Source organism: Ailuropoda melanoleuca, chromosome 5 (assembly GCF_002007445.2).
Source record: "Ailuropoda melanoleuca isolate Jingjing chromosome 5, ASM200744v2, whole genome shotgun sequence".
Lineage (NCBI taxonomy): Eukaryota > Metazoa > Chordata > Mammalia > Carnivora > Ursidae > Ailuropoda > Ailuropoda melanoleuca.
This window is the reverse complement of record NC_048222.1, coordinates 73,643,897-73,671,866: the sequence shown is the minus strand read 5'-3', so window position 1 is coordinate 73,671,866 and position 27,970 is coordinate 73,643,897. Positions and strand designations below refer to the sequence as shown.

Genomic DNA, 27,970 nt, shown 5'->3' with positions numbered 1-27,970 from the left:
TAAAAATCCTCCCCATGTTATTATAAAAGGTAGGAACAATGTGGAGTGAGATGGTTATATCTCATAGTCACCTCCATTTTTTCCTGTTTCTTTTTATTTGATTGATTGATTGAGTGATCAGGGTTTTTATAAGTTTATTCATGACTTGGGTCTGATCCTATTTTTCCGATAGTTCTTTCAGTTTTTGTAACCATCTTTTCTCCTATCAAGGTTTTTAGGCATTTTTTCCCAGTTTTATTTAGAAATAACAGACATACACTGCTGTATAAGTATAAGGCATACAGCATAATAGTTTGATTTACATAAATTGTGCAATGGCTACCACTGTAGGTTTAGCTAATAGATACAATGAAAAGAAAAGAAAAACCCAAAAGAATAAAGGGAAAAAAATTCTCCTTGTGATGAGAACTCGCATCTACTCTTTTAACAACTTTCCTATCCATTGTACACATCACTGTTAGCTTTAGTCATCATGTTGTACATCTCTAGGACTTATTTATTTTATCACTGGAAGTTTGCACCTTTTGACCACCTTCCACCAATTTCCTCCTCTCTCCACACCCCACCTGTGGTAACCACAAGTCTGATAGCTTCCTATGAATTATTTTTTGTTTTTTAAAAATTTCATAGGTAAGTGAGATCATATGGTGTTTGCCTTTCTCTGTCTTAATTATTTCACTTAGCGTAATACCTTCTAGGGTAATCTATGTTATCAAAAATGGTAGGATATCCTTGTTTTTTTAGGGCCAAATAATCTTTCATTGTATATATCTACTACAACTTCTTCCATTCATCCATTAATGGACGCCTAGGCCGTTTTCATGTTTTGATTATATAATAATGCTTGTATAAACATAGGAGTGCAGATATCTTTTTGAATTAGTGCTTTTGTTTCCTTTGATATGTTCCCAGAAGTAGAATTCCTGGATCATATAATAGCTCTTTTTTTTAAATTTTTGAGGATCTTCCATACTGTTTTCTATAGCGGCTATACCAATTTACAATCCTACCGATAGTGCACAGGGGTTCTCTTTTCTCTACATCTGTACCAGCATTTGTTGTCTCTTGTCTTTTTTGATGATGGCCATTCTAACAAGCATGAGATGATATCTCATTGTTATTTTAATTCACATTATCCTAATGACTTAGTGATGTTGAAAATCTTTTCATGAACTTGTTGGCCTTTCATGTATCTTTTTTGAAGAAATGTCTATTCAGTTACTTTGCCCACTTTTGAATTGGATATTTGTTTTTTTGTTAATGAGTTTGTGTGTTGGATATCAAATATATGGTTTGTAAATATTTCTTCCCATTCCTTATGTTGTCTTTTCACTTTTTTACTGGTTTCTTTTGCTGTGCAGAACCTTTCAGTTTGATGTACTCCCACTTGATTGTTTCTTATTTTATTGCTTGTGCTTTAGGCATCATATCCAAACAATCATTACCAAGGCCCACATCAAGAAGCTTTATTTCTATGCTTTCTTCTAGGATATTCATGGTAAAACTCAATTTAAGTCTTTAATCCATTTTGAGTTAATTTTTGTGAGTAGTATAAGTTAGGGGTCCAGTTTCACTCTTTCACATGTGAATACACAACTGGCACAGTGCAATTTATGGAAGGGACTGTGATTTCCATTGAGCATTCTTGACTTTCTTGCCAAATGTTAGTTGACCATTGGGGTGCCCGGGTGGCTCAGTCAGTTGAGCTTCCGACTCTTGGTTTCAGCTCAGGTCATGATTTTGGGGTCATGGGCTTGATCCCCACATGGGGCTCTGCACTCAGCTGAGAGTCTACTTCCCCTCTCCTTCTCCCTCTGCCGCTTCCCCCACTCACACATTCTCTCTCTCTTTAAAATACATAATGAATCTTTAAAAAATATTAGTCGACTGTATATACTTGGGTTTATTTCTGGGCTCTTGATTCTTTTCCATTGGACTGTCTGTTTATATGCCAGTATACTGTTTTGATGACTTCAGACTTATAGTATAACTTAAGATCAGGGAGTGTGATGCTCCTGCTTTGTTTGTTTTTATCGGGATTTCTTTGGCTATTTGAGGTGTTTTGTGGTTCCATATAAACTTTGGGAGTGTTTTTTCTAATTCTGTAAAAAATGTCTTTGGAATCTTGATAAGGGTTGCATTGAATATACAAATGGTTTTCAAAAAAATAATAAAATAAATGGCTTTCAGTAGTATTGATATTTTAACAATATTAATTCTTTCAATCTATGAACGTGGGACAGTTTTGCATTTATTTGTGTCTTCTTTGATTTCTCTTATCAACTTATCATTTTTAGCATAGATATCTTTCACCTCCTTAGTTAAATTTATTCCTAAATATTTTATTGTTTTTTAATTCATGTATATGGGATCAATCTCTTTATTTCTTTTTCAGAAATTTCTTTGTTATTATACAGAAATGCTACTAAATGTTTGCATGTTAATTTTACATCCTGCAACTTTACTGAATTCATTGATTAAATCTACCAATTGTTGGTTGTCTTTAGGATATTCTATATTTAAAATAATGGCTGCAAATAGGGACAGTTTTACTGGTTCCATACCAATTCGGATACCTTTAGTTCTTTTTCTTGCCTTATTGTTCTAGCTAGGACTTCCACTACTACGTTGAATAGAGGTGGTAACAGTGGACATTCAGGTTTTTTTGTTGTTTGTTGTTGTTGTTGTTTTAAAGAGAGAGAAGTGCACAGAGGGAGAGGAAGAGAGAGAATTTTAGGCAGGTTCCATGCCCAGTGCAGAGCCTAACACAGGGCTTGATCTCATGACCCTGAGATCATGACCTGAGCTGAAATCAAGAGTTGGATGCCCCTGTTCTTAATCTTAGAGGAAAAGCGTTCAACCTTTCACCATTGTGCATGAGGTTAGTTGTGGATTTGTCATATCTGGCCTTGAATATGTTGAGATATGTTCCTTCTATGCCTGATTTGTTAAGAGTTATTTTTTTTTAATAACAAATGAAATGAATTTTGTTAAGTTGAGATATGATTCTTAGGATTCATTTCTTTCATTCTATTAATGTAATATATCACATTCATTGGTTTGCTTATGTTGAATGGTCTTCACATCCCAGGGATAAATTCCACTTGATCATGTGAATAATTCTTTTAACCTGCTGATGAAATCAGTTTGGTAGTATTTTATTGAGAATTTTTCATTTATACTCACCAATGGTACTGGCCTGCAGTGTTCTTTTCTAATAATATCCTTTTCTGGCTTTGGTATCAGGGTAATGCTGGCCTTGTAAAATGAGTTTGGGAGTGTTTCCTTCTTTTTGAGTTTTTTGGAAAAGTTTGAGAATTATTGATATTAATTCTTTGAATATTTGGTATAATTCATCAGCAAAGTTATCTGGAACTGGACTTACCTTCATTAGGATATTGTTGATCACTGATTCCATCTCCTTACTAGTAATTGGTCTATTCAGAGTTTCTAATTGATTTGGTATTGGTAAGTTCTTTAGTTCCAAGAATTTTTGCATTTCTTCTAGGCATCCAGGTTTTGTCATATAGCTGTTCATAGCAGCTTCTTATCCTTTAAATTTCTGTGGAGTCCATTACAATGTCTCTTTTTTCATTTATACTTTTGTTGAATTTAGTCCTTTATCTTTTTCCTTAGTCTAGTTAGGGTGTGTCCATTTTCTTCATCTTTTTAAAGAACCAAATCCTAGTTTGGTTAATCTGTTCTCTACTTTATGTCTTTCTCCTATAATTTTTATTATTTCCTTTCTTTGGTTGAGTTTGGGCTCTGTTGCTATTGTTGTTGTAGTTGTTGTTTGTATATATAGTCCCTCAAGGTGTAGAATTAAGTTGTTCATCTAGGATCTTTCTTACTCAATGTAGGCAATTATGGTAATGAACTTTCTTTTCCCTTAGAACTGTTTTTGCTGCATCCCATAAGTTCTTCATGTTGTGTTTCCATTCTCATTTGTTTTAGGGTCTTTTATTTCCCCTTTAATTTCTTCTTTGATCCACTGACTGTTCAGTTGAGTGTTGTTTAGTTTCCATACATTCATGAATTTTCCAGTTTTCCTCTTGTTATTGTTTTCTAGTTCCATGTCATTATGTTCAGAAAAGATACTTGATTTTTTGTGATTTTTGAATTTGCTAAGACTGGTTTTAAAACCTAACATATGGCCTACTCTAAAAAAAATATTCTATGTGCACATAAGAATATGTATTCTGCTATTGTTGGGTAGAATGTTCTGTATACATCTGTTAGGTCCATTAGGACAAGGGTATTGTTCAACTGTTTACTTATTGAGTCTCTGTCTGGATGATCTATCCATTGTTCAGTGTGGAGTATTATTATTTTTTATTTCTCCTTTCAGTTCTGTTAGTTTTTGCTTTGTAAACTTAGGTTTTCCAATATCGGACACATAAATATTTACACTTATGACTTCTTGACGTATTGACCCTTCTATCATTATGTAATGGCCTTTGTCTCTTTTTACTATTTTTACTTAAAAATCTACTTTGATATATGTATAATTACCCTTGCTTTTTGGGGGAAGAAAGGGGTTATTGTTTGCTTGAAATGTCTTTTTCCATCCCTTCACTTTCAGTCTATGTATGTCTTTAGGGTTAACATGTCTTTTGTATGTTGTATATTGTTGGATTTTGCTTTTTTAATACCTTCAGCCACCCTATGTCTTTTGATTGAATAATTTAATTTGTTCACATTTAAAGTAATTATTGATAAGTAAAGACTTACTATTGCCATTTTGTGAATTGTTTCTTGTTTTGCAGATCCATTGTTCCCTATTTCTTATTCTACTATCCTTTTTTTGTATTTTGAGGTCTTTGGTATTGGTATGCTTTGACATCTTTATTGTATTCCTTTGTCTACTTACCAAAAAAAATTTCCCTAGAGGTTATTATGAGGTTTGCATAAAATATCAAACTTATCAGATCCTAATTTAAACTGATAACAATTTAATAGAATTCATATACTTTACAATGCTCCTTTTTCTCCCCCTTACCTTTTACATTATTGCTGTTACAATTTACATTTTTAAAAATATTTTGTAAGTAATAACATTGTACATATTTTATTTATGGGGTTTTTTGCTATGTTCATATTTTTAACTTTTAAACTAGAGTTGTGAGTTATACAGCACTATTAACAAATAACAGAATCTAATGATGACTATATATTTACCATTACAAGTGAGATATATGTTATCATTTTGTGTTTTTTATGATGTTAATTACCATTTTTTTACTTCTACTCAAAGAATTCCCTTTAGCATTTCTTCTAAGGCAGGTCTGGTGGTAATGAACTCCTTTCCTCAGCTTTTGTTTGTTCAAGAAAGTCTTTATCTCTCCTTCATTTCTGAAGGACAACTTTACCAGCCATTGCATTCTTGGTTGACAGTTATTTTGATATTTCATTATCTCTTTGCCTAAAAAGTTTCTGTTGAGAAATCTGTCCATAGTCATATGGAAGCTGCCTTATATGTAATGCCTTTCTTTTCTCTGCTGCTCTTAAAATTCTTTCATCTTTGACTTTTGACAATTTAATTATAATGTATCTTAATGTAGCCTTATTAGGTTTAATCTCTTTGTCTTTCAGGCTTCATGGGTCTAGATGTCTGTTTCTCTCCCCAGGTTCAGGAAGTTTTCAGCCATTATTGCTTTAAATACACTTTCTGTCCCTTTCTTTTTCTCTTCTTCTTCTAGAATTCTTATAGTATCTTTACATTGTGTCTCATAATTCCAGTAGGCTTTCTTCACTCTTTTTAATTCTTTTTTTCATTTTGCACCTCTCACTGGGTAATGTCTACTATCGAATGCTTTTTTACACATGGTCAAACTTCTCATTTTGTTCATGTATCATTTTCCTAATTTTATTTAGTTGTCTGTCTGTGTTTTCTTGTAGTCCACTAAACTTCCTTAGAGGATTATTCAAAATTGTGTCCCTGACAGTTTATAGATCTCTATTTCTTTATGGTCAATTATTGGAGCTTTTTCAGATTCCTTTGGTGGAGTCAGATTTACCTCATTTTTCATGATCTTTGATTCCTTACATTGGTATCTGCACATTCAAGTACATCTTCCAGATGTATAGATTTTCTTTGGCAGAGACATTTCCTTACCAGTGAGCTGTTTGGTTTGTGTGTGTGTGTGTGTGTGTGTGTGTGTGCAGATAATGTCTTTGGGAAGATTGGGCTTGCTACTATGGTCTATTTTTGGATGACACAACTGTTTGAGCTCTGAGGATGGAGACACAGGGTATGCCACTGGCTAAGAACAGTTGTATAGCCTTGCAGGCTTGGTTCCCCTGCTAAGTGAGGATGCAGGATGGACTCCTCAGTTGCCTGAGTTTTCTGGTCAGGCTTACCAGATGGCTGGGACTAGGTATTATATTCAATAATAAATGAGGCAATGGATGAGCTTTCCTGGACTAGGCCCAGTGATTATACAGCTCATTGTTTGGGGGCCCAAAGCAGGCCAGAATATGCATGGAATTCCCTGATCAAACAAGGACACCAGTTTTGTTCTACAGAGGAAGCCAAGGGCTTTGATTTCTGTCCAACTATCACTTGTACATAAGGCTGTTGAATGGGCTACACAGTTTCCCATGTGCTCTGGTTAGACTGTCTGGTTGGACAGACTGAAGACCATATTCAGTGAGGAACAGGGCTACGAATTAGATTCCCTGCCCTCATGCAGTGGGAAAAGCAGCTCTAAAACTGGAATATATCTTTGTTGTCTTAACTTAAGCTGGACTGCACCCCAAGGTCCCCAGCCAAACAGCACCACTGGCTTTGCTCTGCACACTATGGGCTATGTCTGCCTTTCTCTTGCACCTTTCTTGAGTTTTCTGGGCTCCACAGCTTTCAGGTGTTTTATCAACCTTCAGTCAGGTAGGACAAAAGGCACTCTTCACAGTGGGTGGGTTATGTCTCATCTTCCTTGTCTGGGTGGCTACTCCAGGCAACTTTCAATTTCCTAAGCATGCTCTCCAGTTAGAAGGGGCCAGAAGCTACCCTCAGCCTTGACAAAAATTAATCCCCCTGCCTGTGTGTAGCTCTGGAAGCCTTCACACCTGATATAAGTTTCTCCCACTATCTGAAAGTAGAGTATTCCTGTTAAATCTTTCATAAGCCAAAATAGCATAAAACTAAGAAACAATTACTATTAATTTATATGGGAATATTTTTGAGACAAAAAACAACTTCTCTTAGGCTTTTCTAGTACCTTAGGACACATCTTGCTAATGAATGTGCAAAATAAATTGAGGTAAAGAACTGATGCTCACAGACACAGTTCAAAGTTACGGTGGCTTGATGCTGAGTTTCTGAGTATGGCTCCTGGAGAAAGAGCTTGGCAGTGCCACAAATCTGCCTCTATAATGGCTTACCACAAAACAAATATTGAGCATTATTTTTGCTTTTTGCCCTTTCTCATAAAAGCAAAAATCCTCTTCAGATTTATTTTGTTCGGTGAAAACAGATTCTAATGTAGGTCCTTTGTGAAAGCAAAATGGCGTTAACACAAACTCAAAAATCAAGGAATACCTGTATTGGCTTTTTTCTGAGAGTAATCAGCTCTATCCACCCACCTCTTGGCTCAAGCCACCACTGGTTCACACATCTTTCAGGAATGTCACTAGCTCTTCTGGTTAGGTGGAACCAGAAGACTCTCCCTAGACTGGGTGGAACTTTGTCTCAGTTCTCTTGCCTGGGTTACTCTCAATTTCCCAGTCTTCAATCAGGAAGGGCCAGGAGCTACTCTTGGCTTTGTGTGTGGATTAATCCCCCCTGCCTGTGTGTAGCATGGAAGGACTCATGCCTGGTACTAGCTTTTCTCTGAGGGTGATATGCTGTGGTCCTCTGTCTCTCAGCTCAGGCTCCTCTTGCCCTGTTTCTTATATTTTGCAATTGTCTTTATCACTTCCCTAACACTGGTCCAAATAGCAGGCTCAGTCTTTCTCTTTGGGTTATCACCAAAGTAAACATAAATACAACCTGGTGCATATTACTGAACTTTTACTAAAAATTTTCAGTTTAGATTGGGAAGTCATACTGATCCTTTATCCTCCACAGTGCCCATACTCATAATTTTACAGAGTCCTCTCTCATTTACTTTTATAATGCCTTTTCCCCTTTATCTCAGAAATTTCAGTTTTTTTCTCTACTATGAAGAGTGAATCAACTCTTCACAACCTCCTAAATATGTATATCCAAACCTATCCAAGCATTCCGTTGAGGCAACACAGTTTTATTTTATAAGATATGTTTTCACTAGAAGAGAGTGCATTCATAGGATGACAAATGATAAATATTGTTTCCATTTGTACTTTCTCCAGTTTTATGGACCTAAAGCTCACCTGTGAATTGTAGAGACTCCAATGAGCCCAGGTTAAAAAAAAATTATTGTTCTGTGGGACCTGACTCATAAGATTTATTCCACAATAAGGTCAGGGTCAAAAGGAATGGACATCACAGGCTCCAGTATGGATTTGAGATCATGATTTGACTAAAGGTCTAACTTCATGAGAGTTTAAAGGAAGCCTAGTTCTCAGACTTCTGAAATGCCTTTGTTGGGTTATCATGTTGACACATGAAATTCAATATATTCATATTATGCAGCTTAAGAAAAGTAGAAAATTAACACAATGTTATTGTAGCCATGATGTATCACACTTCTTGATAAATGATTGCATACTCTACTTATATTGTGTGAGTGGCCTTATCGTTTTCATTCTTAACTCAGTGTCCGTAGTTCTTCATTCATTCTTTCAACCCACTTTGTACTGGCTGTTATGAAATATAAAATTTATATAACTCTTTTTGTCTCAAAATCCTCATATTTGCTTCAACTCTGTCTTCTTTTGTGCTGGCATTAAAGTATCTACCAACTTAGTGTTTACAAAAGCAAATGGGAATGAGTTGAGAAGGCTTATGAGCTAAAGCTATTTGTGCCAGTTTTGAGCAATCACCAAAAAGATTTCTTAGACAACAAAGTAGTTCCAAAAAATCAAACAAAATATGACACCTAAACTATTGGTTTTTGAAAACCGATATCAACATTCTAATCTGCCATAGAACCAACTAATGACTTAAATAGAGAGATGAATAAAGAACACTCATCCCTCTGTGTGCCACTATTAGTAACTTCACATCTTCAGGTCAGTTATGATCTCAGAGCTTTGCTATATTATTTATGCTAGACATATCTTGAGCCCAGTGTCTGTAAGGTTTATCATATTCAAAGGGAATCAGATTTTTTTTTTTAGTTAAGTTTTTTGTTGGTCATGGTAATTCACCCAGTATTCTGGGCAATTTACACTATATTCTGTTTCAATATAACCATTTGTAAAATAAGGCCTGTGCTTTTTGTTTATGTACCTCACATATTAAAATTACTTTTTTTATTGTAGAGGAATATAGTAATGATGAAAGATCCTTCTGTAACTTGACTCTATGAAAATTTATTTCTCCTTTGAACAGATTTATAAAACCTTGGACATTCATGTGACATTGGTTGGCCTTGAAATGTGGACAAATGGAGATAAAATAGACATAGATTCAAATATAGAAAATACCTTATTGCGTTTTTCAACTTGGCAAGAAATGATCCTGAGAAAAAGGAATAATTTTGATCATGTTCTATTACTCAGGTATGTAAGTGCTCTATTTTCCTGCATACTTTAGGTGGATTATAAAAAAAGAAAATAAAACAAATGAACAACACAATACTTCTTAAAACAATTGACTTTTGCATAGTACATGGTGACAAAATGTTATGTCTAGCTATACATAAAATTTACAAATGAATTTTTAATAATCTTTCTTTCTGATATTGATTAATACTAGAAAGTAAACATACAATATATTTACATATCCAGTCAGGGTTGAAAATGTCATTAGGTAAGCAATGTACTTTTATTTTCTTTTTTGCCATTTTTGTCCATTTATTTTTCTAAATAAAATGTAAAATTATCTTGTCAAGCTCTCTTATTGAATAATTTGAAGTGACATTTACAATAGAAAATATCGGGTCTTTCTATAAGGGATCGTATTGTTTGCTTCCCTTTATTATATTTTATTTATTTTATTTTTTATTTTTTTAATAATATTTTTTAATTATATTATGTTAGTCACCATACAGTACATCCCTGGTTTTTGATGTAAAGTTCGATGATTCATTAGTTGCAATGCACTTTTAGAATCAATTTACTTATCAGCATCTAGCACTAACTCCCTTAATTCTTCTACACTATACCATTCCAATACTCCCCAAAAACCTACCTATTTGGGAAAGCACCTCATTCTCTGGAAAATTTCCCTCAATAAAGTGTCCCTATCCAATGAATAGCACTTTAAGATCATCTCCTCTACTATTCATGATGGATAACTAATCTGCCACAGCTTTAATATTCCTAAGTAAATAAAGGTTTGGATTTATCTACAATATTAGGTCATTCCTAAGAAAGGGGGGCCTTGTTTAAAATCATTTTTGTAATTCAAAATAACTACCACACTACTCAGCCTATTGGGAAATGATAAATAATTGTGGAGCTGAACTGACTTTAACCTTGTGTTAGCCGTAGTCCTGTTATCTTAGTTAAAGTATGAAAGCATAACTTTGGAGCAATGGAGCCTTTATAGTTGGAGGTCAGGTCCAGCTCTTTGGCAGATTGATGAGAGTGAACCACACCTCTCAAGTAATATCATTTCTGATTTTCATATCTGGGATGGCCCACAGCACATATCTCCAGGGGGATAGTTGTACCTGACTTGGGAGATTCATGCACTAGTATGCACCAAAATTATAGAGGTTAATGTAAAATATCACTATAACCTTCATCGTGCACAAGATTAGCCTCTTTGCCTATTTCTTGAACATGTGTTTTAAAATACTTAATAAATTAGTCTAGTAATATTACACGGCTATAAACAAAAAACTTTTTACTCTCACAATGTCTATTATTCTGAGCAGTAGCTTCTCACAACAATAGTATGTCTGCAAATAAGGAAGTGAGAAAAGTGCTCCTAAATATCTAACTGGACGTCATATTTGGGACTTCTTAAGTGTTGAGTTTCTTGTATGTCCTCTCATCTATCTATTCGCATAGCACTAGAAGTGATAAGACAATATATATGGCATTTTCATGTTGTGATTTTTGTTTTTAAGTAACCATGAGCAAATTCAGAATCCACATTGTGGGGGCGCCTGGGTGGCACAGCGGTTAAGCGTCTGCCTTCAGCTCAGGGCGTGATCCCGGCGTTATGGGATCGAAGCCCCACATCAGGCTCCTCCGCTATGAGCCTGCTTCTTCCTCTCCCTCTCCGCCTGCTTGTGTTCTCTCTCGCTGGCTGTCTCTATCTCTGTCAAATAAATAAAGAAAATCTTTAAAAAAAAAAAAAAAAGAATCCACATTGTGTTTGCTCTGATGCTTCATCTCCATAAGTGGTATTCTTCCAAGATCTCCAGAGTCTAGGAAGACCAGAGTTCTAAATTCCTCCAAGATACATAGCCAAACACTGAGAATAAAATGTAGGACATTTCAATAGTAAAGAAAGAAATAGAGCATATCTTCTTGATCAAAAAAGTTAAAGATTGAAAGGGGTCATGTAACCTGACCACCTTCCTCATATTTGAATCTTCTTAATTATATTCCAAGCGTGGTCTTCCAGCTCATGATTGCTCTTTCAAGTGGTCCAATTCTAAATGTCCTTGAAAGCATATCAAGTCTGGATTCCCTGAATATACACATCTACATCTGTCTTTTTAGGTAACCCAACTGTAGTTCACATGACAACTCTTTTAAATGTTCGATTATAGTTATCGAATCCTCTATGACTTTCTATGGTTGATTTACATTTTCTAAAAATTTTCAGCCATAGCTAATTAATTAATCACTGTATTGAGTCTATTTACTATGTTGTATTTTTCCCTCCAAACACTTTTTAACTTAATTTTTTGGTCTTTTAAGTGGTTTTATCCAAAGCTGAGTGTAGGGTAAGCCATGTAAAATTGGACTCTCACCTTATTATTTTTCTGAAAGCACTTTTTTTAGGATTTCAACTTAAGATTGTACTGATTTTTTTCAATACCTCTACTGTACCCCAAGTTTTAAATGAGCTTAATAACAACTAATATCATCCTCAATTCTAGAACTCCATGAAAAAAAAGGCACTTCTATGTGCAAAGGCACTAGCATTGTGAGGATTCACTTCAATTCAATGTTTGTGTTAATTAAACCACTACCTCAGACTGAAGAGTGTTTTTGCCTCTTGTTTATAGTGGGAAGTGGCTCTACAAACATGCACAAGGAATTTCTTATTCAGAAGGTATATGCCTGCCTTATTATTCCACCAGCATTGTTAAGGTAGGCTGTGTTTTATTTGTTATGTAACTTAATCACAAAGTTTGAATTTAATTTTTATAAATTTCCTGTGTCCTGTTGAAAGGGACCAGGGGCACCTGGGTGGCTCAGTCGGTTCAGCATCCAACTCTTGATCTCAGCTCAGGTCTTGATCTCAGGGTCATAAGTTCAAGCCCTGTGTTGGGCTCTGCTCTGGGGGTGGAGCCTACAAAAGAAGAAAGAAAAGAAAGGAAGGGAAAGAAAGAAAGAAAGAAAAAGAAAGAAAGAAAGAAAGAAAGAAAGAAAGAAAGAAAGAAAAGAAGAAGAAGAAGAAAGGAAAGAAGGAAAAAAGAAAGGAAGGAACCATGTATGAATTCTGCCATATATTCCCACCAAGATATATCATGATGAAACTGTTATGTTTCCTTTATTAAATAGGAAAATAATATTTTATAAAAACTATTGATGAACAATGAATGTAAATCAGTGTTGTTGAGAGCTTTAAAAATCATATACAAATTAACATACAAAGATTAAAAAAGCTTTTTTGTATATTATATATAGTTATTTATAAGGACATGTAATGTACACATGTAAAGTACCCATATAAAGACATGAGATAGCAAGGGAGGATAATTGCTTTTGTGCTGAGTGTATAGTTTATAAATCATTTAAAATATCACATCAAGACAACCTTGCGATTCATTTTCAGAAAGAGTAAGATGTTCAAACTGCTGACTTACCTATTTTCTCTGGTATCTTTCCCAAGTCACTAAGCTTCTAGTAGATGCTGTCCAAGTAGTCTTATTTAAGTCTTATTAAGACCTTGAAATTAAAAATTTGTACATGATCTATTTATTACATGGTTCTTTTTATGATTATGCCCTTGATTATGGTATTTTAATAGCACAAATTTTGCATTGTAGAGTCCATCTAATCTAATATATAGGCTGTAGCCACTCCAATTATGACATTACAACCTTCCAGAACACATTTTAAAGTTCAAATGAGTAAAATGAAATAACCAAATTAGGGGAATTTTACCTTTACAGTAACTTGATATCCCACCCCTTTTAGGAAATTATTTTTTTGTACTTAATATAGAGATTGAAACATGAAATAGAGCTACAGAGTCAATAATCAACTCTGCCTTTTATTTCAAATCACTGAACTTCTGGTTTTCTTCATAGTAAAAACTTCCTCTTCATGAACACATACCACTGTTATGTAATGCAATGTGAGACTGTACATTGAAAACATGAACCTCGCATATTTTTATTTTAATATCAAAAGTGTTTATTTTATTGTGTAGGACATTAGTTTATAATTTTTAGCTACTTGTAAGAATGAGTTTATAGAAATCCAACAATGACTATTACTGTGCCACAAAAAATAATTTTGAAATGTTAGAGTTAGAGACACTCAAAAGGTCATTTGTCTAACCTCATTTATAATTAAAGGAACTGAGGGCAGGACAGGGAGGTAATGAAGTCCACAGACTCTCAAATAAGTACTAGTTAACCAGAAGCTAGAAACCAGGTATCAACCAATAGTTCAAAACACTATGTACTAGAGTGCATTATCTTATAGAAATTTCCAATGCATACCTTTTCTTGGCCTCAGGATCTTTTGCCTGATCTAAATGTAGTTGCAAGCAGAATTGCACATCAGCTGGGTCATAACCTTGGGATGAAGCATGATGATTATCCATGTACCTGTAATTTTCAGAGATGTGTGATGGATCGTGGTGGAAGGTAAGGTTCAAACAATGTAGAGAAGACATTTATATATTTTGGGTGTGGCTCTTGGTTAGAACTCCATATTGTAGGGATATGTTGTTATTATGTGAACATTTTCCTGATATATTCCATAAGGTCTATTATGAAACCAGCCATCATAGGCTGTTTCTCTTTGGGACTAAATCTTATCAGTTGGTAGTGACTGTTCTAGTGACATGGTGAGAGAAATTCTAAAACTCTGTCTGAACATATTGCAAAAATATAAAATGATTAATTAGTAAATTATACTAAGGTGACTAGGAGAGGAATACACTCTTTGTACCTTGTTTTATCATCTTTGCAATAAACTCTAATTACCTCCTTCAAATCTTTACTCAAATGTCATTCTCAGCCAAGCTTTCCCCAGCCACCTGATCTAATTTTTCGATCCTGTCTCCTCATATATACTATGGCATTATCCATCCCTTCCTTGTTTTCTTTCCATTCTTAGTATTAATCACTATCTAATATAGTCTACACATTACCTATTTAGCTTGCTTATTGTTTTATTCCTCCAACAAAATATAAACTTCAGGAGGTCAGAAAGTTTTGTCTGCCTTCTTCACTGTTTTATCACACTGTCTAGAAAAGTCCCAGATACATACTAGGGACTCTATAAATAATTACAGAATGAATGGATGTCCAACATCCACCCATCATGCTGTGAATTACCTGCAGCCAGGTCCTAAACTTTGCATATTTTTGAGCTCCTTCACAGAGAGTACATGGTGCATTTCACATAAGAAAGGTGTTAATGATGATGATCAGTGTGTCTATATATTGATTAAATGAAGTAAAGTAGTGAAAGCACCCAAGTACAGTGACTGGCATAGAGTAAGAACTAAGTAACTGATATCTAATTTTATATCATTATCTACATAATTAGTAGTATTTTTCAGGGCCCCGCCATTCCAAAGTAATGTTTTTAAGCCTCTAAAAGTCCATCCGTGCCCATCATGTGTCAATAATGGCAAGGGAGTCAAAACAAAAGGAAGACAGAAGGGAGGTGAATTTCAGTCTTTTTAATCTTTGAACTTTTCAGAAGGATAGTGCATTCCTAGGATGTGTAAAATATTACTAAACAAATCATTTGTTTCAGCAATGGTTTAGAGAACTACTTTGTACCAGGCACTCTGCTAGTTAGTGCTTATTTAAAAAAAAATTATAGTCCCTGCATTGAGAATCTTGTATTCTTGCATAAATGATAAACAAATATATAAATTATGTCAAGAGGAACAAATAAAATGTGATCTAGGAGCAGCAATCACATTCAGTCTAAACTATGGGCTTCAGGAAGGACTTTCTGGAGGATATATAATCAGAGTATGTTCATTAAAATATCATGTGTTGGCTGTTTCAGTAAGACATTTTCTATAATAAAAGCTCACTTGCTACTCTCCTATAACAGTAAAGTAGGAGAAGTAAATGGACTTTTAGAGTTCATCATTTATATTCTTCCTAAATCCTTCATAAAAGTTTATAGCTATTCCACCACCATGCACTGATAAAATTTATCTTTATTTTTAATTTATCTGAACTCTAGCATTCCTGCACTAAAATTCAGTAAATGCAACAGAATTCAGTACCTGCAACACCTGAAGGATTATAATCCAACATGCATGTCCAATATTCCATTTTCTGATAAATTAAGTAATTACCCATATTGTGGAAACAAGCAGTTGGATGAAGGAGAAGAGTGTGATTGTGGCTCCGTTCAGGTATTTGCAAATAATGTCTTTCAATTACAATGTTTACTCTCAGCTAGAACCTAAGCAGGGAGGTAGCCATTAATCAACCATGATATGCCTTGTAAAGTTTTAAATAACGTGGTTTTTTTGTCTCATTTCAAAAAAAGTCATTGGTATAGCCTCATTGCAAGGCATCTTACCAAGTCATGAATTATGTATAATGATCTTGCTGGAGTCCCACAGTATCACATTTGCCTGGTTTAGATAATAATTGGCTCTTCTTGTAAGAAAGGTCCGTAGGTGCCTTTAAGTCTGATCTCATGCACAGTCGGAATTTGTTCTCCACCGTTGGTCAATTGAGCTTTATTCAGGGCCTTATGAGGCTGGTTTATATCCCAGTTGGACAGTTCATGTTATTAGAAAACTGTCTTAATGTCTTAATTGAGCAGAACCCTTCTAACCTTCCACATATTTGTTGGAGCCTTGGTCTCTGGAACATTTATCATATGCCTTTTAAGACAAATTTTAGAGTAATTCTTAATCTGCTTTCCTCCAACATAGAAGCTATTTCTGTTAAGTGCTTATCATATAGGTATGAGTCCTAAACAACCACTTCTCAAATTATATGCATATACATTACCTGGGAATGTTGTTAAAATGTGGATTCTGATTCTGTAGGCCTGAAGTGAGGCTGAGATCCTTTATTCCAAGCAACCTGCAAGGTTATGTTGATACTGCTGGTCTGAAGACCACATATGTAGTGTGTACACTGTAAGCACTACAAAATTCAAAATAAATCTAATAGTAAGTGAACCAGAGACTCCATGATCAGAGTGGGGACAGTGACATGTAAAGAGTTTGCAACACTTAGTTTTCAAATGTCTCAGATTAAATGCAAAGAGGCTCTTAACTTTGGAAATCAAGGCTTTTGCCTGTGCGCATTTTTTAAAGTGGTTCTACAGTTTCATTCTAACACATGAAGTACCTTACATTAAAATTTGCAGACAATTTCTTTTGCAATTTTGTTTGAGCAGATAAGGCCTATGTGTCCATCCTGCTCTTATTATTTAATGATGCATTAAAACAACAAAGTTCAGCTTGAAATACTCCACATCTTGTAGAAAATGTAAAATTAGATCATCAGAAGTTCTATTATCTCATATTAAACTTTTAGCATAGAGAAGCAGCAGGGCCCTTCCAAAGAATGGAAGTCATCAGGAAAATGGGAGGTCAGAAACTTTGGACTTTATAAGCTGCTGATGAAAATTCATTAGTGTGGAGAACTGAACAGCTAATTGGGAAGAAAACAAAATAGGGGCAACTGGGTGGCTCAGTTGGTTAAACCTCCAACTCTTGATTTCGACTCAATCATGATCTCAGGGTTCTGGAATCAAGCCCTGCATTGGGTTCAGTGTTCAGCAGGGAGTCTGCATGAGATTCTCTCCCTCTCCCTCTGCCCCTTCCCCTGCTCACACGTGCACGTGCTTTCTCTCTCAAATAAATAAATCTTAAAATAACAAACAAAGTAAATTCCCAATGACAAGTTACAAGCAGTAGTCTTCATATACACGTCATAGCCAAGGATCGCGCTTTTGGATTTAACTCTGAAAGACAAGTAATGATAAATTACACAGAACCACGACTTATTAAACAAGACCTTAACTACAAACCAATTTCTGATCTTTAATTTTTTATTATTGCCAGGAGTGCACCAATCCTTGCTGTGATGCAAACAAATGTGTGTTGAAGCCAGGATTTAGTTGTGCAGAAGGAGAATGCTGTGAATCTTGTCAGGTAAGGACCTGTGCTAGGACTGGGTTCTTCGTTTTCAGTTTATTAAGTGTACATAGGATGGAAGAATTGGCTGTCCTCTGAATGACCCCACTCCTAATCCCAGATTAGGGTTAGTCTTGCTTTTACCCAATAAAGCCTCTTCTGAGTTGTTCTGACTTCTAAGTCCTGGGCAATGCTATGGCCTGGGGAGTGGAGAAGCAAGTATCACTTGGTCTTTTAGGAGTAGAGTTATATGATAAACATATTATTCTTGTTCCTTGGTAAATCATTGTCAACCTATTTAACCTCAGCTCATTTGTGGTGGTGGTGGAAGGGGTGGCATTCCAACAACAGTGAACTAGAAGGAAAAAGGATTATACTGGAATTGGAAAGTGAGTGTGACTAGTACATGGAGATATATTCCTAGGAAAGGCAATCAGAAATCCAAATGACTGTCCAAAGTTTAAATGACATTTCTTTTAACACACTATATTGTGAACTCACAAAGGAAAGGAAGTATGTCTTATTCATTTTCAAATCTTTCTAGGACTCATTATAATTAAATGTATATCGAGTGGCTGAATAAGAGAATGCACTTTCTTCCAGCAATGAGTCAGGGAATTTTTCCAGTTCATTTGGATAGATGTGATTTCTTGGGAGTGGAGATTCCTCATTACAGATAGGCAGTTATCCCAGTTATATGTGTGAGCTGGAGATGGTATGCACTGGAGCAAGATGAACAGAACTCTTGCTCATTTCTCCATTTTATGTCCTTTCCAACTCTGCCCAATGCTGTTCTAATACAGATTTTCAAAAACACCATCATGTCATTCCTGAAATTACATAAAAGCCAACACATTTACAAATGATAATAATTCTCAGTGGAATGGAGAAGAAAGTCATAATCCAACCTTAAAACCCTTTTTTTTAAAGATAAATTAAATGGGTCAAACTCCCTCCTATTTACTGAAACTTAACCTACCTAAATGTGTCCAAGATTTTTTGTCTTTTTGTTTTTCTTCAACAGATGAAAACATCAGGGTCCATATGCAGACCAGCAAAAGATGAATGTGATTTTCCTGAAGTGTGTACTGGCTACTCTTCTGCATGTCCTAAGGACAAATTCCAAGTAAATGGATTTCCTTGCAAAAATGCAAAAGGCTACTGCTTCATGGGGAAATGTCCCACCCGGGATGATCAGTGCTCTCAACTCTTGGATAATGGTGAGAAACAATTACAGTGAATGGCAGATAAACATAATAGCTATTATTTCTGCTATTATCCTGTAAAAATTTAGGGGCAAGATTGAAAATAATGCCATTTGTGGCATTCTTCCCAGATCTTACCTGAAATCTTTCTGGATATTACCTTTAATATTAGTTGATATTACCTCTAATATTAATTAGCTAGCTCAGTATGTGGGTTTATATCCATACTCCTCTGTAAAATAGCTTCCTGATGCAATAGGATAGCTTTAAATTGATTTATTTATCCCATTCTGCCTTACCACTACATGATACTAAAATTTCAATTACATTAGAAAAATAAGATATTTTATTATTTATAACATTCATGCTTTTATTATTGTACTTTAATCATTCCATTTTGGATCCTAGAGGTGAAAGATAGCTCTGATCTCTGCTATGCGATGAATAAAAAAGGAAATAGATTTGGATACTGCAAAAACAAGGAAAACAGTTTAATTCCGTGTGAAGAGAAGTAAGTACCATGTAAAGAAAAGTAAGTGCCTATTAAGAGTGTTTTTGCAAAATCAGAACTGCTTTTGTTCTGGCAGCTGTTAACCTCTTTTTACTGAGGAGATTGGGAGGAGAGGGAGTAAGGGAGGGACCGCACATCCCTGACTGTGTAACTGGCACTTACATACTGTATTTATGAGTTGAAGGTCGTGGGATAGAAGGAGGAAAGATGGAAAAGAGTTAAAATTCTTAGGAAAGAAAGGGAGGAAGAAAAGCTACAAGAAAATAGGAAAGAGCAAACAGGAGGAGGAAAATAAAGTGGAAAGAGGGAAAAGAAGCAGAGAGAAGGAAACAAGTGAAGCCATAACAAAAAAAAGTAGAACTTGAAATTGGAAAGAAGGGGAGAAGTGAAAGTTAGATCTGATTTTAAAAAGTATTAGCTGTGTCATTCTTCCAGATTTGTTACACTCAGAAAGGCTTTTATTCTGTGCCACAAAACAGGATTTGGACTGAAATCAATAACAGAAACCTTTGGTCAAGTTCAACTTTGCTCTTAAATATTCTAGGTGAAACTGGGCACTTAACTTCCCCTTACGTCCAATTGTTGCCTAATCTGTAAAATGGGTATTATAATAATATCAAACTCACAGGTTTGTTGTGAGAATTAACTAATGCGCTCTGTGCAAGAAAGAATAAGAAAAAAATCTTAACATCTTGTTGAAAGTTAGATAGCTCAAATTAATAATAGGAAATATTCTTCTGTAAACTTGAGTTAATATTGATTTGTGAGAATCACAGCACTACAAAGAAATACAATCATTTTACATCTTCACCTACTCATCAGAGTTCCCAGAGTCAGGACTTTGTCTAACCTTTCACCCTGCCTCTTGGTGCTTCTGCAACCTATTGATAAGCCTGGGTGGGTCTAGAGAAAAGTGACCAGTCCACTTCATTGCCAGCCTCATCTCTATAAAGTTCTGTTTCCTGGTCCCAAGTCTGAGAATATTCTCCCTTTCCTTCAGAGATGTCAAATGTGGAAAGATACACTGCAGCAGAAGGCAGCACTCATTTCTTCCTGGAAAAGAAAAGATTAATCACCTTAAGAAGATTTCAAAGCAGAATGTCACCACTGAGTGCAAAACTTTTATTTTATACCACAATTCTAAAGATTTGGGCCTGGTTGATCCTGGAACAAAATGTGGAGATGGAATGGTAAGATGAAAGTCCTTTGTTTTATTAAAACTTCTTGGTTCAGCCACTTTAAAACATTATTTTCTATAATTGGTTCCTGAGGACCTATATATGGGAAAGCAGAAACAAATGGGCAGCTTTTTTTTTCTTTTGATTGAGCAAAGTAGTAATAACACTATAATAAATAATCATTTTGTCCAATCTCTGTTATACAAAATGATATGTAAATGTTATAAGTGTGCTTAATTAGTGAAATTGTAGACATAATTTTTAAATTAATTTGACTAAAAAGTAGCCATATGTTCTTCAATTATTTTATTCATTCAGCCATATTTATTGGACACATACTATGGTGCCAGTGGCCATACTGGAAACAAATGATGTAAATATGAGGGTACTTGAGAATTTCATAAATTGAATTATATTATATATATTACAGTCTAACCTTGACAAGTGCTTTCATAGTGGTGACCGATGAATATTTAAGTCCAAAGAAGAAGTGATTGCCTGTAGTTGGAGAACATGAATGGCATGTTATGATGCCTTTAAATGAGTGACATTTCAGCTTTGACATGATGAACCTTTTTCAATGCAGACAAAATGAGAAAAGACGTTTTAAAAAGAAATACCTACATAACATGCAAAGGTACAAAATATATGTCATAGTCAGGTAACTGACAATTTCAGGGTGACCGGAGCTTTGGGTAAAATGTCAGAAAATGAAGTTGAGCAGCTAAAATAAGGCCAGATCAGAAGAGGTTTATCATTCTAAGATGAAAACTTTTGGACATGTACTAAAAACAACAGCCAACTCATCAAGTTTTATAAACACAAGAATATATGGAAAATCTAATGCTTTTTTAAAATCAGTTATTTTGAAATAGTATAGCTTCTGTGATATAGCTCCTCTCCTACCATACCACCATCCTCAAACATTACAGTTTCATTCATATAATGTGATAGAAAAATGAATTGAAAAATAAAATTCAGAATATAAAAAAGGGAATTAGAATTTAATAATTTAAGGGAGATCTATATTTCAAATCCATACACTAACTATTAGTTTTCCATTAAAATAACAAAATATCAAAATGATGAGGTATCTATATTGGTGAAATTTTAGGTTTGTGTACCAACTACATACTAGAAAGTTCAAGGACTTTCAGTGATAGAATGTATGAGGCATCAGGTTAAAGAAAATATCAAACAATTTTCTATTCACTCCAGGTAAGAAAAATGATCCAGAAATACTAAGCAGAACTATGACTTACCCTTCATAGAACGCCATAATGAGTGACAGGGCTTGAACAAAGGAATTTATAGGGAAGCAGTTGTTACTTCATCTTGATCTTATAAGCATGTTGTGGCCACATGCCATCACATAGAGTGCCTATTCTTTCAAGAGAAGTCTTAATATAGATGTGTACCAATTACAATGTGCCAGTTATGGGTCAATTGACAATGAAGGAATTCATGAATAGCAAATGCCAGTTTATAGAGGCATCACAAAGATATTACTTATAGACTTTTCATCTCATTTTTACATTGAGATACTATTTTTAGATATGAGTAAATTAAAATGAATAAAAACATTCTAGTTTCTCATAATTCTCTTTCTGGGTAAATTTTGGCATAGAAAATGAGGGCAAACATATCCCATTGCCCTTGAATGCCTTTTTCCTTAGTAACATAGATAAGAAAAATAAAACAAAAGGAAAACAGTGAGAGGAGATGAAAAGAGAAGAATAATACATTGGAAAAAGAAGAAGAATAGAGAAGAGGGAGGGAAGGAAGGGAGAATACTAGTTAGTCTTCTCTGGCACAAAAGACTTGCTGCAAACCTGTCTGTAATTTTCTCTTTATTAAACATATAAAAATGGCAAAATTAAGATAAGAAACATTTCGATGTTTCCTTTAGTTAAGCCTGAAGTATGTGAAAAGAGATTTACATGGCTTAAGCAGCATTTTTCCAGTGTTCACTTGATCATGTATATTTGAAAATTCATTCTATAAGAAGAAGCAAAGAGGACTAATAGCAACAGACAAAAGAATTCAACAGTGTGAACAATGAAGATTAATTTGAGGATTCATAGATGATAGTCCCCTATGAAACAGATATACATTAAAAAAGAGAGAAATCCTTTAGAAAAAAAGTTAAATTTATACTTTAATCAGATTTAAAAGGATATTAAATCTATAAAAATGGTATTATTTGAAAATAACAAACACTGCCTTCAAATTACAAAATAAATCATAATTACTGATTTACATATAATTTGAGCAGTAAACCATGAAATGTAGTAAACCACAAAAAATAGTGAATTAGAAGCTAAATTTAACACATGAGAATGAGGTAAGGAATTCTAAAGGAGAAATTGAATAAAAACAGGAAAAATAGTCCTAATAAATCTGATACAGTTTTAATAGGAATCCTAGATAAAGAAAACATAATATAGATAAAAGTGTAATTAAAGATATAATAATTAAAAAATGTCCCTGAGCTGAAGAATATACAAAATAAAAACTCAATACCAGGAAAAATTCATAGAAAGAGGTGAGCATTTAGACTAACCTTCACAGCATGAAGTCAACAATAAAGAAAATGTTCCAAAGAAGGCAAGTATCATTTTTCAACAACAGCAACAACAAAATTATCAGGTTATCATTATATTTAACTTCAAAAAGAAATGCCATGAGATAATGCAGCAAAATCTATGGAGCTTTGGGGAACGGAAACATTGGGACCCTAAAACCATACATACAGCCAAATTATTATCCAGATAGTAAAGCAATAAAAGGACATTCTCACACACTTTATGACTAAAAAAACTACAGCAAATTAGACAGCATTTATTTCTGAAAAGAAAAATAGTCAAGAAAGTACTCATAAAGTTCTGGCAACTGATCTGGAAGAAATGGAGATCTAAGAATTGCCTGACAAAGAATTCAAATTAATCATTTTAAAGAAGCTCAAAAGAATATAAGGGAACACAGATAGATGACTAAATGAAATCAGGAAAGCAATGCATGAACAGCATAAGTTTAACAAAGAAATAGAAATCATAAAAAAGAACCAAACAAATTCCAGAGCTGAAAAATACATTACAGAAATGAAGAAATCAATGGAAAGCTTCAACATCAGACTGGATCATTCAGAAAAAAAAAAAAGTCAGCAAACCTGAAAATAAGTCATTTGAAATGAGACAGTTGGAAGAACAAAAGAAAAAAGAATAAAAACTAGAGAAGAAAGCATATGGAACCTATATGACACCAATGACAAAAAAATGAATATATGCATTATGTGAGTCCCAGAAGGAGAAGAAAGGGAAAGAGAGAAAGGGGAATAAAGATTATTTTTTAAAATAATGGCTTAAAATTTGCCAAATATTGGGAAGGATATTGACATTCAGATTCTGAAAGCTCAAAAGACCCCAAGTGAGACCAATCCAAAGATTATCCAGAGATACATTATAACCAAACTGTCAACAACATGGATCATCCTAGAGAGTATAATGCTGAAAAAAATAAGTCTGAAAAAGACAAATACCATATGATTTCACTCATATGTGGAATTTAATAAAACAAATAAAGTAAAAAAGAAAAAGAGGCAAACTAAAAAGTAGACTCTTAACCATAGAGAACAAACTGATGGCTACCAAAGGGGGATGGGAACAATAGGTGAAAGAGATTAAGAATATACTTATCTTGATGAGCACTGAGTAACATATAGAATTATTGAATCACTATATTGTACACCTAAAACTAATATAACACTGTATGTTAACAATACTGGAATTAAAATTTAAAAAATTTTAAAAAAAACCTAACCTGTCAAAAGTCAAAGACAGAAAGAGAATTTTGAAAACAACGAGAGAAAAGCAGCTCATTATATAAAAGGGAATAACCATGAAACTATCAATAAATTTCTCAGCAGAAATCTCATAGGCCAAGAGAGAGTGGGGAGATGTACTCAAAGTACTAAACAAAACAAAACAAAAATAAAAACAAACAAACCAAAAAACCCTGCTAACCAATAGTACTATATCCGGCAAAGCTATGGTTCAGAAATGAAAGAGAATTAAAGACATTCTCAAACAAAAGCTGAAGGAGTTCAACACCACTAGACCTGCCTTACAAGTAGTGTTAAAGGGAACGCTTCAAGCTGAAACAGAGGATGCTAAGTGGCAACATGAAAACATTCGTAAGATAATTTTCATTGATAAAGCTGAACATATAGTCAAATTCAAAATGCTTTAATACTGTGAAGATGGTATAAATATATTTTAACTCTAATATAAAAGTTAAAAAACAAGAATATTAAAAATAACTGTAGCTACAATAATTTGATACTGGGTACACAATATAAAGAGATGAAAAGTGTGATATCAACAGCATGCAATATGGAGAGAAAAGAAGTAAAAGTATGCCAATGATTTTATAAAACCTCTAGTAGATACACAAAAGATAAAGAGAAAAAACATCCAAACATACCACGGCAAAAAATTAACAAAGCACAAAGGAAGACAGGAGGAGAGGAAGGAAGGATCAAAGAAGTTATAAAGCATTCAAGAAACAATTAACAATGAAAATAGTTAGAACTTAACTATCAATAATTACGTTAAATCTAGATTTATCTATTCAAAAGACACAACTGGCTATTGGGTAGGAAACAACAACCACCACCAGGATCCAACATTATACGGCCTACAAAACATTCATGTTACGTTTAAGGACACAGGCTTAAAGTGAAAGGATGAAAAAACATTGCATGTAAAAGGCAACAAAAAGGGAACAGTGTGGCCATATTTATATCAGGCAAGATACATTTTCAATCATAATCTGTCACAAGAAACAAAGGTGGTCACTCTGTGATGATAATGGGGTCAATTCATCAAGAGGATGTAACAATTATAAGTACATATGATATTTACCTAACATTGGAGGACCTAAATATATAAAGTAAATTTACACTAAACAGAAAGGAGAAATACAATATAATAATAGTATGGGACTTTAATACCCCACTTTCAACAATGGAGAAATTATCTACACATAAAACCAAAAAGAATACAATAGGCTTAAATAACTCTATAAACCAACTGGACCTAGCAGATATGTACAGAATATTCCATCCAGTGGTCACAGAATACACATTTTTCTCAAGTGTACTTGGAATATTCTCCAGGATATATCATATGTTGGGCTACAAAACAAGTCTTAACACATTTAAGAAGACTGAAATAATATCAAATATGTTTTCTGACCACAATGATAGGAAACTAGAAATCAGTAACAGAAGGAAATTTGGAAAATTCACAAATATTGGGAAATTGAACAATACACTCCTGAAATACAAATGAGTAGAGAAGAAATTGAAAGGGCAGCCAAAAAATACCTGAGACAAAGGAAAATGGAAAGCAACATAGCAAACTTATGAAATGCAGCAAAACCAGTTGAAAGAAGGAAGTATATAGCAATAAAGCCTACATTAAGAAAAAAGAAAAATTTCAAATAAGCAACCTAATGTTATACTTCAAGGAACTAGAAAAGGAAGAAAAAAACTAAGTCCAAAGTTAGCAGAAGTAAGGAAATAACAAAGATTTTTAGAGCAGAAATAAATGAAACAAGAAAGACAGTAGAAAAGATTTAAAAAATTAATTGTTTTGGTTTTTAGAAGGTAAACAGAATTGACAAACCTTTAAGTAGGCTGACCCAAGAAACAAAGGGAGAGGATTCAAATAATAAGATTATAAATGACAGAGGAGACATTACAACTGATATCACAGAAATACAAAGGATCATAAGAAAATAATATGAATAAGTATACAAGTTGAATATTTAAAAGAAATGGATAATTCTGAGAAACATACAACATAGCAAGACTAAATGATGAAGAAATAGAACATCTGAACAAATAGGAGATCTAAACAATAATTAATAATCTCCCAACAAAGAAAGCCCAGGAACGGATGTTTTTGTATGTGATAATAAAAGCACAGGCAAAAAGGCAAAAATAAATAAGTGAGATTATATCAAAGTAAAGATTTCTTCCGCAAAGGCTGCAATCAAGAAAATGAAAAAATAATCAATGAAATGGGAAAAAGCAATTGCAAGCCACATATCTGATAAAGGGTTAATAGATAAAAGTTATAAGTAATTCATGCAACCAATAGCAAATAAAACCCAAATAGTCCAATTAGAAAAAAAATGAGCAAAGGACCTGAATGGATATTTTTTCCCCAAAGAAGATATACAAATGACCAACAAGTAAATGAAAAGGAGTTCAACATCATTAATATTCAAGGAAATGCAAATCAAAGCCACTATGAGATATCACCCACACCTGTTAGGATGGTTATTATCAAAAAGACAACAAATAAAAGGTGTTGGTGAGGATGTGGAAAAAAGGGTACTCCTGTGCACTGTTGGTGGGAATGTAAATTGGTATAGTCATTATAGAAACTGTACTGTGGTTCCTCAAAAAATTAAAGATAGAACTACCCTATGATCCAGGAATCTCACTTTTGGGCACATAACCTAAAGAAGTTGAAATCAGGAACTTGAAGAGATATCTGCCTGCCCATGTTCGTTACACCATTATTTACAATATTTACAAGAGCCAAGATATGGAAACAATGTAAATGTCCTTTGACAGGTAAATGGATAATGAAAATGTAATATATATATATATTACATTATAATATATAATATTATTTAGCTTTAAAAAAAGAAGGAAATTCTGTCGGTTGCAACAACATTGATGAACTCGGAGGACATTTCATGTATGCTAAGCAAACTAAACCAGTCACAAAAAGACAAATACGGTATGATCTCACTTATATGTGGAAGCTAAAAAAAAGTCAAAGCCACAAAAGCAGAGAATAGCATGATGGTTGCCAGGTGGGGGAAATGGGGAGATGTTGGTCAAAGAGTACAAACTTTCTGTTACGAGTAAATTCTGAAGATCTAATGCAGCTCTCGGTGGCTATAGTTAGGTATTATAATGTATACTTAAATTTTTCTGAGAAAGTAAATTTTAAATGTTCCCACCACAAAAAAGGATTTCAGGTAATGGGTGTGTTCATTAGGTTGTCTGTGGTAATCATTTCACCACGTGTAAGCATCCCAAGTCGTCATAACAGGTACTTTAAATAGATGCAATTTTTATCTGTCCGTTATACCTCAGTAAGGTTGGAAAAGCATCTCCTGATATATGCTTTTTAAAAGAAATGGGTAAAAATAAAAATAACAGGTAAAAAATAAATGGGTGAAGATAAGCCAGTTAATAGTTATAAGTAACAAAAACAACAATAATTTGGTTATAAAATGTATAAAAAATAACAAGCAAAATTTAAAACAGAGTTAGCAAGCATAAATAAGATTAATTGATATTGACAATAACAAAATGCCTAATCAGCAATTGTGACATAGCAAGCAGAGATCCTTATCAAACCAAAGTAAAACTTAATAGAAGAAATCATTATGCCTACAATTATAGACTCTTTGG

The 27,970-nt window shown here is 34.0% G+C and overlaps 1 protein-coding gene across 1 annotated transcript in view; it reads left to right on the top strand.

Annotated features, from left to right (window-relative positions):
- Positions 1–27,970, top strand: part of ADAM7 (ADAM metallopeptidase domain 7) — a 99,639-nt gene that overhangs the window by 59,998 nt on the left and 11,671 nt on the right. Inside the window, exons 9-16 of the mRNA XM_034661249.1 lie at positions 9,476–9,645; positions 12,276–12,360; positions 13,960–14,090; positions 15,658–15,832; positions 17,507–17,596; positions 18,603–18,798; positions 19,192–19,294; positions 20,295–20,484. Coding sequence (XP_034517140.1) covers positions 9,476–9,645; positions 12,276–12,360; positions 13,960–14,090; positions 15,658–15,832; positions 17,507–17,596; positions 18,603–18,798; positions 19,192–19,294; positions 20,295–20,484 — 1,140 coding nt within the window. The remainder of the gene's footprint in view (positions 1–9,475; positions 9,646–12,275; positions 12,361–13,959; positions 14,091–15,657; positions 15,833–17,506; positions 17,597–18,602; positions 18,799–19,191; positions 19,295–20,294; positions 20,485–27,970) is intronic.